This window comes from Camelus dromedarius, chromosome 19 (assembly GCF_036321535.1).
Source record: "Camelus dromedarius isolate mCamDro1 chromosome 19, mCamDro1.pat, whole genome shotgun sequence".
Taxonomy (NCBI): Eukaryota; Metazoa; Chordata; class Mammalia; order Artiodactyla; family Camelidae; genus Camelus; species Camelus dromedarius.
Window position 1 is genome coordinate 26,171,940 of NC_087454.1, and position 12,230 is coordinate 26,184,169.

The 12,230-nt window shown below is 47.4% G+C and overlaps 1 protein-coding gene across 6 annotated transcripts in view; it reads left to right on the forward strand.

The window, feature by feature from the left end:
• DAAM2 (dishevelled associated activator of morphogenesis 2) overlaps positions 1–12,230 on the forward strand; it is a 104,391-nt gene that overhangs the window by 63,071 nt on the left and 29,090 nt on the right. For all 6 annotated transcript variants that reach the window (XM_064476461.1, XM_031434757.2, XM_031434759.2 and 3 more), the window contains 6 exons: positions 2,809–2,898; positions 5,879–5,953; positions 6,368–6,462; positions 9,064–9,397; positions 10,569–10,679; positions 11,892–11,995. In XM_064476461.1, the coding sequence (XP_064332531.1) occupies positions 2,809–2,898; positions 5,879–5,953; positions 6,368–6,462; positions 9,064–9,397; positions 10,569–10,679; positions 11,892–11,995 (809 nt within the window). The remainder of the gene's footprint in view (positions 1–2,808; positions 2,899–5,878; positions 5,954–6,367; positions 6,463–9,063; positions 9,398–10,568; positions 10,680–11,891; positions 11,996–12,230) is intronic.

The following is a 12,230-nucleotide window of genomic DNA, read 5'->3' on the forward strand; positions in this document are numbered from 1 at the left end:
AGAGGCAGCATATGTGGGAGTCTCAAGTCAGAAAAGAGCTGGGTCCTTTGTGGGGACACCATTACATGGGGAATAACTGAGGATTTTGGATTCAATCCTAAGAGTGCTAGAAAGCCACTGAAGGGGTTGAGCAGGCATTTGAGATGATCCAATCTACTTTCCAAAAGACCACTCTGGGTAGTCTGTCAGAGAAGAGTACTGTGTGGACCATTAGGAGGTGCTTGGTGCAATCCAAGCTAGGGAGAACGGACTTGGACCAAAACATTAGCAGTGAGGATGGGGAAGAGTAGACAGGTTCAAGAGCTATTCAGGAGGGAAGAGAATAAGACTTGATGGGATTGATGGGTGAGTAGGTTTAAGGGACACCAGATTTCTGACAAGACGAAGGGTGGTGGTTGGGGTCCTGTATAGGACAGGATATGCCAGAGGAGACCCAGGCTTAGGGGATTGGGATGATGAACTCAGCCTGCATGTTTTCCGCTGTGCATCAGTTTCATCATCTGTAAAATGGGTTGTTGCAAGTTTAATGAGTAAACTTTAAGTGCTTAGAACAGCGCCTGGCACATAGTGACACTATATAAATGTGTGAGGTACCTGAGGGTCGTCACAGTTGATAGGTACATGAGGCAGCTGGGTCCCAGAAAACTGGTGGGCTGGAGGTACAGGTTTGAGAGAGGTTAGGATAATCACTGAGTCCTTGCAGATGGCAGAGAAGGCTTCATCTGGGAAAGCAGAGGGGGAGGAGAGAAGAGGACCCAGGATGGTGGCCTGAGGGACTTCAACGTTTGATGGCAGGGGAAAGGAGGAACAGTCCAGGGAGCCCAAGAGGAACACAGGGCAAGCAAGAGGGACTACCCAAGTGTGGTCGTCCAGGAAACCAGGAAGGGAGACTCAATAAGGGTCTTCGGCTACCTGGACTGAACCAAATCACCAAGAAATGTCCATCGATTTAGTGACAGAGACCACGGTGAGAAAAGACAAGTGCATAGGTAACCAGAATTTGAGGTTGAACATAACTGCTCTGGAGTTGAGGAAGGGAGAGGTGTTCTTACCTGGGAAGGGCTGTGGAAGGCTTGTGGGAGGAAGCCAACTTTGAGCTTGGGAAATGAGACCAGGGTCCATGGGGTGGATGGGCCAGGAGGGCAGGCTGGGTGGAGCTAACTATGTAAACGAAAGTAGAAAAGATGCAGTTTCTGCTGGGACGTGTCAGGTGCACTTACTACCTTCTTTCATTTCTGATTATGAAATGCTTCAGAAACCTCAAGAAGGGTCTGGGAATCTTGACTAAGGACATCCCTGGGTTATGGAGAGAGTGGGTCTAGGGAAGAACCTTTTGTTAGCATTAGAGCTGCAGGAGTCTGGTTCCAAAGCAGGTGAACTGATGGGCATGGTTTCAGATTCTCTTTGTGCTGTCCAAGATGACAGCCACCGGTCATGTGGGGCTGCTGACACTTGAGATGTGGCTGGTCTGCACTTTGACGAGTTGTAAGGGGACATCCACACCAGATTTTGGTGACTTAGTTTGAAAAAAGGAATGTAAAATATCTCATTGATTATTTTTTACATTGATTATATGTTAAATGACTATATGTTAGATATTTGGGGTTACAGTGTTGGCTTAAAATTAAGTTCAACTATTTCTCCTTAATTTTTTAATGTGACTGGAAAATGTTTAAAATATGTGTGGCTCACCTTATATTTCTATTGGACCATTCTGATCTATGTGAAGAAAAGTCTAAAACATTCTCATTGAATAAAAGGGCAAAGAATGTTGATATTTAAGACCCTTAGGCTTTCTTAGATATTAATCTCATTATCTTTTTAGAAAATATAAAGATTATGTAATATTATGCTTTTTATGCCTTAATATGTTTTGCTTTTATTTTAAAAAAAAGAAAAACAACCTTACAAGAATTAAGTTGAAAAGCAGTTCCATGGCTCATTAACTATTTTTTTTTTTTTTTGATGAGCTCTGGCATGGATCATGAATCACAGGAGAAGAATTTTCAATAAGAGAGCTTTTCAGGGGCCATTCAGCACAGCCAAACCTATAAAATCATCCCAAGCTGCCTAGAGAGTCACCCTAGGTTTGATGACATCAGAAACTTCCCATTTCTACTCTTTGGAAAGTGTGGACTAGCCCAGTGGAGCCCAGCCTTGTGTGCGCACAGCCTTCTCCTGGTGGTGGTGTGGCTGGAGGGCTGCCCCTGGCAAGCATCCCTCCATGGGAAGCAGACCAACACCTCCCTCCTTGCCAGGAGAGTTGCCCAGCTCCTTGTCCTCACTAGCTCTCCTCTGCCAGGCTGGGACCCATGCTGAGATTGGGGGAACCAGGGAATTTCTAGGGGGAAATTCTCCAAGGACATGGAGACTTGAAGGATGGGGGCAGAGACTGGATGTGGAGACTAATTTCTTCCTTTGTTGGACTTTGATTCATGATGTTGACAGCTTAAGAAGGACAAGGGAAGGAAGACAAGAAACTCGGGGCAAGAGGATTAAGAGCTAGCAAAGCAATGCAGGAGACGGGCAGGGAACAGGGTGCCCGGAGGAGGAGAGGCTGGGTGAGGACAGGAAGTGATGGCAGCCTGAGTTGGGGCAGCAGGGGCTTGGGTGGATGGATGCGAGGGGATGGGAGGCTGGGGCTGTATTTCTAGACAAAGAATTGCCCTATCATATCTTAGATACTCTTTGGAGGATGCAGGCTGAGGGATTTGAGGGAAATTGAAGGAGTTGCAGTTTCCTGTAGGGCTGAACATTCTAATGTCAACCATCTCGGGGTCTCAGACATATTTCTTGTTGTCTTTGCAGGATGAACTGGATCTCACTGACAAAAACCGGGAGGCTGTGTTTGCACTGCCCCCTGAGAAGAAGTGGCAGATCTACTGCAGCAAGAAGAAGGTGCCTTCTGTGACCCCTTTCGCTGCCATCCACAGCCTCCATGCTCACTCTCTCACTTAACACGTGTTCATTACACATGGGCACTGTTCTAGGTGCTGGAGGAATGACAATGACTAAATCAGGACAGGAGTAATCCCTGCACTCATGCAGGTTACGCTCAAGGAAATAGAGTTCTGTTTTTCAAAAATCCCGTAAGCAGGTACTCACTGGGTTCCAGGAGTGGTGCTGGGTCAGGGACCTGTAAGATGACAAACCTAGAGTCCCTCCCCAGGAGGGTGTGCTGCCCTGGGCCATACCTGGGGGCAGCTCTGTGGTCAGGACTCAGTCTGGGGGAAGTAAGTGATCTCTAATGGATCTTTAGCCCCCGCCCTGTCCCAAGCTGTGTCCCTGTCACCGGGCAGCATGCACGTCAGGGTCACACATTAGTCTCTGGTCTCCCCACACTTTCCTCCCTCTCCTCCTCTCCTTCATTAAAAGATGTCAGTCTCCTGACGGTGGTCCTCCCTAGCAGGGGGTGCCAGGCCGCACTCAGGGCTTAACTGGATTTTGTCTCCTCCCCTTGGCTTTCCCAGCGGCTGTGCTTTCTTCTCTCTTCCTCCATCTCTGTGTCTCTTCCGTCCATCTCTTTCTCTCTGCATCTCCCTTGCCTCCCTTCTATTTTAGCCCATCTGTCTCTCACTGCTTTTCTTTTCTTGGCCTGCCTTCCTCCTCCTCCATCACTCTCCCCTTTTTCAGACTTGCAGCTTGTTCCTTAACTTTAGGGTGCGGGTGTTTGAGAGTTAGGACCTGGGTCTTCCTGCACCTGAGGCTCAGCATTCTCCCTCCTGGGAGAGGACAGGCAGGTCTGGGGCAGTTCGGGGCTGCTTCTCCTTTGTACTCCCTGAAGCCCATTCCTGGCTCCTTTGTTCAGAAAGTCTTATTGTTCAGGATATTTGTTCCATTCCAGGCTCCATACTGAGCCAGACTGACCTTATAAAATTGGAGGTTTAGAATCATACACTCTTCTAGAGTTGGAAGGAACTGAGAAGCAATTCGATCTTGTGTTTTAATCTACAGAGGAGGCAGGGAAAGCATAGGGAGGCAACGGACTCACCCAGAGTCACCAGCCAGTCATGGTCACAGCCCGTGGCTGTTCTGGTGCCGGAACGCAGTCTGAGACCCTGTTGTGAGATGCATGGGCTGCACACACTGCAAGCCATTGTCTAGTATACTCAATGCACATTTATTAAACACCTGCAGAATATTATGCTCTGTGTCCAGGAGTCTCACTGTGAGGAAAGCAAGCCTTCAAAAAGCTCGAGTCATGGAAGAAAGGGAGGGAGAGAGGAGAAAATTAATTTCAGGAGTAATTTATCGTATCTCATGATACTCCAGTTTCCAAATTGACTTACTCTGGAGGTCCCCAAAGTTGATCCCTTATACAGCTAAAACAAAAAATTTATTAAAATATAGGGCCATCCCTCTCTACTTGCCGAACTAAATTGTTGTCATCTCTCCCCACACTTACACACCCCATCTCTTTCCCTTGGTACTTCCTCTGTCTGTAACACCCACCTGTCTCAGCTTCAGTAATCTTTAATAGTTCAGCCCAGTCTTCTCAGATCCTCCCACCCCTTCCCCGCCATGAGCCTTCTGCATTAGATGTCCCCCACCCTGCGTTCCCGTGGTCCACTGTGGACAGTCCTGCTGCCACAGAGTGCTGATCACTCTGCTTCTGGCACTGGATTATTTCATGAAAGGCAGAGACAGTGATTTTTTGTTCAGTACTTTCAGGGCAGCATACAGTGGTTCACACGTTCACACATATCATTAAATGCATATGAAATGGCTGAATAGTGAGCCAGTGAAGGCAGGGAAGTGTGTGTTTCATGATCCCTTTGTTTCTGGTTTGTGATCCCTTCCCTCAGGCAGAAGCTAGAGCATGGGGGCCTCAGTCCCGGAGATTTAGCACAGATAGCCACATGAAGTCACAAAAAACAAGTCCAGGCAGGTTTCCCACTGATCTAAAATTTGGATGTTATGAAACAAAATTGTGCAGCCGGAGTGGACAGAGCTGAGGGAGGAAGGGCAAAGTCCGGGCTGGGTGGCAGGCAGGCAGACCATCAGGAAGGTTCTGGAGGAGGTACATTTTCATGCCAATTTGAAAGCAGGAAAGTGTCAGAAGGTGGATGAGGGGAACATCCACATGGGAGGGAGACAGGGACAGGAAAGAGCAGGGTATGTGTAACACCCAGAGGCAGATCCATTGGCTGGGGGAGAGGGCTGGGTGTTCAATCAGCATTAATGCCTATCCGACTCCCATCATTCCTGCCTCGAGGGCCGGGCCAGAGGCCCTCTGATCTGGGCTCTGCCTCCCACCTGCACAGACGCCTCCTTAGTCTTTCCAAAACCCAGGGCCTTGGCAGTGTCTCTTTCCCTCTCTCTGTAAAGTTCTTATCTATTGAGCACCTCTTCTTTGCCAGGCACGGCACTGGTTGCTTTCTATTAGTGCTTCTCAAACTATCTGAAGGAAAGACCAAGGTTTTAAATTTCCAAGACTGTCACAGACCAGTCCTTGTGTCAAATACAATGAGAGTGATATTATCAGAAAAATAAAATTGGAAAAAACAGATGTACAAAATATAAGCACATATTTTCATTAGATTCAACAGACATAAAATTATATTTTATTAAATAGCCTCAGAACGGATATAACCAAGGAAAAAAAATTTATTTTTAGTTGTATATATTGTTCATTGAAAGTGTATATACCTGCATGGATTCTGCCCATATGTTGGCGGGTCCTGAGATTTGATGTTTGTGATTTGCATTTTGCCAAGGAAGAAATGGAAGCCTGGGGAGATTTTATAACTTCCTCAGAGTCATCAATCTAGGCCGGGCTGGGAGATGGATCTACCTGCTGACGTGGAGTGGAGCCGGGGATCCCAGACCATGGGCCTGTCTTACCAGGTGATTCATACAGCCCTTCCTCTCATTCCAGGAGCAGGAGGACCCCAACAAGCTGGCGACCAGCTGGCCTGACTATTACATCGACCGCATCAACTCCATGGCTGCGGTGAGCCTCGCGCCCCTCCTGCCCCGGCTATGCTTGGAGAGGCTTTTGGGGAGGGGGGGTGTTCCTCTCTTCTTTCCCTACACCTCACGCCCTGCTCAGTTATTCTCAAGATTTTATCATGATCCCTCCCTCCCTTGCGTGACTTTAGAGTCCCCAGAACCTTTCTAACGTTTATTAACCATGTGTGATTCACATAGGCTTAGGAAATAGGCTGGGCTGACCCCTCTTCCCATTTTACAGATAAGGACAGTGAAGTCTGGGACTGGAACCTGGGTATTCTCAGAGGCTGACACTCTGTATTTGTAACTGGTCCCTGAGACAAGGCTGACCCCTGGGTCACGCCCGGGCTGGGGGTGCAGGCAGCCAGGAGACTGGCAGCCCAGCGTGACCTCTGCCCCCTCCTCCCGACCGCAGATGCAGAGTCTGTACGCATTTGATGAGGAAGAGACGGAGATGAGGAACCAAATCGTGGAAGACCTGAAGACTGCCCTCCGCACACAGCCCATGAGGTGACTCACTACACCCCCTTCCTCACTTCCGCCCCTGTCCCTGCACCCGGTGGTCGCGTCCACTTCCTGAATCTGCACTCAGTACTCTGCTCCAATCCCAGTACCCTCGGCCAAGTTCACCCTCCAGCATCCTCTAGGGTGGACTTGACTCAGTTTCACATCCTGGCTGCCACCCCACTCCCTCTGAGGAGCTGGGACAGCCACAGATTGGGTGTGCTGGTGGAGGGGAAGATGAACACAAGAAAATGCAATAAGCCTCAGGTCCTGAAGGGCTATCTGAAGAGAAATCGAAGGCAAGTGCTTGTTTTATGGGAAAACATAACTGGAGGGAGGCTGGGCCTAAGGACAGGTATATAAGAAAGTGCTCTGAGGATGAGGGGTTCAGCCAGAGATGAGTGTAGGTGAGTACTCCAGCCACTAGGGGGCGGTGTAGTGTCTGTGGATGAGATTTCCTCACCTAGAGTTGGAGCTATGCAGGCAAGGAAGAGAGAGTGATGTCTCAGAGGCTGAAAGGGGCCTCTCGCTGCTTCCCAGGCTGCACGGTGTAAGGGTCCAAGAGGGCCAAGAGCTACAGGTTCTTCTTGTGTCTCGCCACTGGCTCGTTTTGGCTTGTGGGAGCCAATTGTTAAATTTTCAGTGGTTTTGCAAGCTGGTTGTTAAACATAGATGTGATGAAAATGTAAATGACAGAAACTCATGATTAAACAAATGATATCAAAAACAAAGGTAGTAAGTACTTGAAACTTACCAATCCTTAACTACCTAATGCTGTGACTATATTTTACTGTTATGTATACTCTTTACTGTTAAGTGTGCTCCTTGAGTTTACACCCATTGTATGTGCATGGTGGAAGTATATAAATGGTGCAGCATTTCCAGCTCCATGTTCAATGACATCACACTGATAGCTTGAAGTCAGCTATGCTGGGAGTATTTTTAACATGGAAATTGGCAAACAACAATCAGGTCTTTTTCTTTTCTTTCTCCAGAGAGCCAGTTGTTAAGGTTTACAAGCACACTGGTCTGCCTCTGGGGTGTGTGTATGTGTGTGTGTGAGGGAGGGAGAAGGAGAGATGGGCTGAGCTTTCTGCCCGGAGCTTGGAAACAAAGCCTCAAGGAGAGTGGGAGCCCCCTACCCCCAATCCTGCCTGTTGCTCAGGTTGGGGAGGGGGTCTGGTACGGGAAGGGGATACAGGAAGGATGAGGAAATGAGGAAGTAGAAGGATCGAGGGGAGGTTGCCAGGTTCATCTCCCACTTCAATTTATTTTTCTTTCCCTTAATAAAATTCTGATTGCAGAAGTTACAGTCATGGTGGAAAATTTTTTGGCATACATAAAACTGTATCAGTAGGAAAAAGTAAATAATATTTGTTTTTAACAACTTAATTTTAGAGTATATTCTATTTTTCTAGACATATTTGTGTAATCATAAAGAAATACACACAAATGTACTTAGGATCAAATGTAGTAATTATAGGTAGTGTTTCCCTCAGCTTCATTTATGATATTTCCTCAGGTCATATTAATTATTGTTCTGCTAAATCAAGGGTTTTAAGCCTTTGTGTGTGTGGGTGTGTGTGCTTGCACGTGTGTGTATATGTTTGTGTGTGCACGCCATGAATGACTTTGGCACCCAGATGAAACCTACTGACCACTTATCAGAATGATGTCTTTAAATAATAAAGTAGAAATAGATAAGATTAAAAAATAAACCAATTAAGTTGAAATACAGTTACTAAATATTAAACATTTGTGAGATAGCAGTCAGTGTACTTCTTTATGCCTCAAATAGCAAATACTAGCAACCACCGTAATTTTGAAGTGCTGATGAGTGGAAATGATATTTTCAGATACCTATGATATTTTCAACAACCATAATTTGAGATGAAAATAGCTGTGATTTTTCTGGGTGACAAAGTCCCAGATTCTGCTCATGCCACTATAGATTATTGCCTACATTCATCATTGAAGGAGAGGCTAAATTTCAGTTAGAGGTTACCAAAAATAAAAGTGTAATTTTCTTTTCCCATACAAGTTCACAGACCCCTGAATGTTAGTCATAGACCCCTTACAGGAACACAGATTCCCAGTTAAGAACCCCCTAAACTCTAATGGTTTTTTAATGTTTTCTGCTAACATTCAAGATAACTCAGATGTTTTCTTAAGGACCCCTTGAAGATCACCTTCCCCAACCTTAATCCCTTGACTCTCATGGCCTCCCTGTCTGGAAGTCCTCCTTGTTCTCTGACTGTAATTCTCTTAATTCCCATCCTCACTGGTGAGGAGCCTTCGGGTTTAACAGTCGTGATAATTATCCTAAGAACTATGACGATCATCCCTTTTACAGATACACCTTCATTGCTGTGTAACTGACAGTCAATGACATGCAAAAGCGTGGTATTTAAAATGCAAATAAGATGTGAGTCTCCTATGAGGGTGAGAGCGTTTTAGTGCTTTAGATAAACATTATAAATGAACCAAGTGGCTACTGTAGGTGGGACACGGTGGTACCCAGGTAAGGGGGTGACTATTTGCAAAATGTGTGCAGAATAACATTCAAATGTAGGATACCTGTTTTGTTAATGGCTCTGGTCTGGATAGGTTTGTGACCCGCTTCATCGAGCTGGAAGGCTTGACCTGTCTGCTGAATTTCCTCCGGAGCATGGACCACGCCACCTGCGAAAGCCGCATCCACACCTCCCTCATCGGCTGCATCAAGGCTCTGATGAACAACTCCCAGGGGCGGGCGCATGTGCTGGCGCAACCCGAGGCCATCAGCACCATCGCACAGAGCCTGCGCACAGAGAACAGCAAGACCAAGGTGGCCGTGCTGGAGATCCTGGGCGCTGTGTGCCTGGTGCCCGGCGGCCACAAGAAGGTGCTGCAGGCCATGCTACACTACCAGGTGTACGCTGCGGAGCGCACGCGCTTCCAGGTGAGCAGCCTGGTGGAGGGCTCATATAAAAAGACGTCGGGGGCCTTTAAGAGATGGGGTTTGGCTGAGAAAGTGGGCTCCTCACTAGACCATAGGTTCTTTAAGGCTAGATATTGATCTGCTTCATTTCTGTGGCTCTGCATCTCTGAGCCAAGTGCCTGGCTCATACCGGGGCTCCATCACGGGTGGTTGAGTTGAACGCAATGGCTGGGATCAAGATTTTAGGCCCTATGCCTGGGCCAGTGCCTATGATGGGGACACTGGGGTCAGTCCTGGGAGCTCAGGCCATGCTATTCTCTTTTCTTCCCTCTGACATGCTCCAGTAAAGCAGAGAGACAGACAATAAGCGTAAAGTGTCTTGGTACAGAGTATGTCTCAACAGGTGGGAGCTGTCATTACAAATGCTATGGTTTTCCCACCAGTATTGGCCGTTTGTTCCTTTTGTCATCAAACATTTCTAAGCACCTACTCTGTGCATAAAATAACCCCCAACTCTCTGCAGAAGATGCAAAAGAGATAAAAGGTAGTGTCCACTCTGTCAATGAGCTGGGCAGGGAATATCATCCTCCCTGAGTATCTGTTGGGGGTTGGTTTCAGGATCCCCGAGGATACCCAGATCCAAAGATGCTCAAGTCCTTCATATAAGGGTGTACAATTTGCATATAACCTATGCACATCCTCCTGTATACTTTGAATCATTTCCAGGTTACTTAACATACCTAATACAGTATAAATGCTATGTAAATTGTTACTGGTGCACAGCAAATTCAAGTTTTGCTTCTTTGAAACTTTCTGGAATTTTTTTTTCCGAATAGCTTCAGTCCACAGTTGGTTGAATTAGTGCATGCAGAACCCCCGGATTTGGAGGGCTGATTGTAATTATGGGCTGTAAACAGCTGTAAAGTGCTGAAGCAGCATTTCAGCACTGCCCAGCAAAATAAACTAAGCCCTGAAGGCTGAGAGGAGGGGAAATAGGCAGGGTTGAGACAGGTGTGGAGAGACAAAGGATGCTTCTTAAAAAGGGTGAGCTTTAGGGAAGGTCTGAGATGAGATGGATAGAGTGGGTAGAGAGAACAGGTGGGGCTTTCTGTATAGTTGGAATGGCAGGAGCGAAGGTGGAGAGGCTGGTCATGAGCCCCCTCTTCCTTTTCTGCCCCATCTTTCCCTCCAGACACTGCTGAACGAGCTGGACCGAAGTCTGGGCCGATACCGGGATGAAGTGAATCTGAAAACGGCCATAATGTCCTTCATCAACGCTGTCCTCAATGCTGGTGCTGGAGAGGTGAGGCATCTTCTCCAAGCCCTTAGTGCGCCCTGACTTTCTGGACCTGGGGAAGAGTGTGTGAGTGCTGTCTGGGGGAGTGGCAGAGGGAAGGGGCCAAGAGATCTGGTTTGTGTGGCTGTCACTGCCAACATCATCTTCAGATCATCTTTATAACCTCTTGCCTCCTTCGCTCAGGGCCAAGAAAGAATAGCTTGTCATGAACCTTCTTGTCACCAGGGGTTTCTAGGGAGCTTCTGCCTAGGTGGCATCATGAATTATGTGTGTCATGGGCAACCCCCCGCTTGGCTGGCCGATGGTGGCTTAGGGCAATGGGGATCATTTATGGGAGGAGGGCAGATGTTGGCTCTTCATTTTAGAGCTTCCTAAAGACCTGCTTCTGGACTGGTTTCTGGGCTGGCTGGTCATGCTCTTATAGAACCTGCTGTTAGGAGGTGTGACTTCTGATTTTCCTTCCTTTGGGGTCAGAATGGGATTCCCAGACAGTAAAAATAGCAACAATTGAAGAAGAACTTGAAGAGCAGGTGAATTCCTCAAATTCTAAAGCAATCCGATGCCCTGGTCAGCTTCTGCTTGTTGAAGGTCAAAAGGGCAATTTAATGATCTCTGCTTTTCCCTCTTTCTGCCAGCGTCCTTTTTTTCTTTTTTTTTCTTTTTGCACCCAGTCCTAATGACCTGACTTAGGAGGGGTGGACTGGGGGAGTTATTTGTCCCTCCGATGCTGACATCCCCTTGGCCAGTTCTAGCTATTTCTGCTGACATAATTTCTGACTAGTTGCTGACCATACCTCATCAGGTAATTTTTATGAATAAAAGTAAGTAAGAAGTAAATAATATCATGCCCGTTTTACTGATGAGGAAACTAAGACTTCTGCAAAGTCACAAAACTGGTAAGTGACAGCAGGGATTTGAACCAAGATCTGTTTGATTCCAAAGCGTGTGCTCCATGCCACCCTTCCACACTGCTCTTTGATGCCAAAGACGAAGAGAAAACTGGTCAAGGACTTAAAGGAAGTGAGGCAGGAGAGCTAAGGGAGTAAGTAACAAGGTCAAAGGATGTCTCCTCCCACGCTTTCTTGGAACTCTGGGACTTGACGCAGTTCCTGATGAGTTTGCTCTAGGAGATGTGGAGGGACAGACAGGGGTCCACTGAGGACTCTTGTGGAAACCAAGACGAGCCAACGAGTCTGGTCCTCTCTTGGTGCCCCCCAGGATAATCTGGATTTCCGCCTACATCTACGGTACGAGTTCCTGATGCTGGGGATACAGCCTGTGATTGACAAACTCCGGCAGCACGAGAATGCCATCCTGGACAAGTAAGTCCCACGCCACTCGTCCGCACTGAAAACCCGTGGTGACAGTGCCTCAGTGGGGGATGGCTGGGACCTTTGTGGAGGCTGCCCTTCCACTGGAGACCACCTGCTATAACCAGCACCAATTCAGAAGCAGCTCTCCCACCCCCTTGTCCCACGTCTTGCCTGTGCCAGTGTCTGTCCTCTGCTGACCTGCCATCTCATCTCTGATGTTATAGGCAGGTGGACCCGGTAGTCC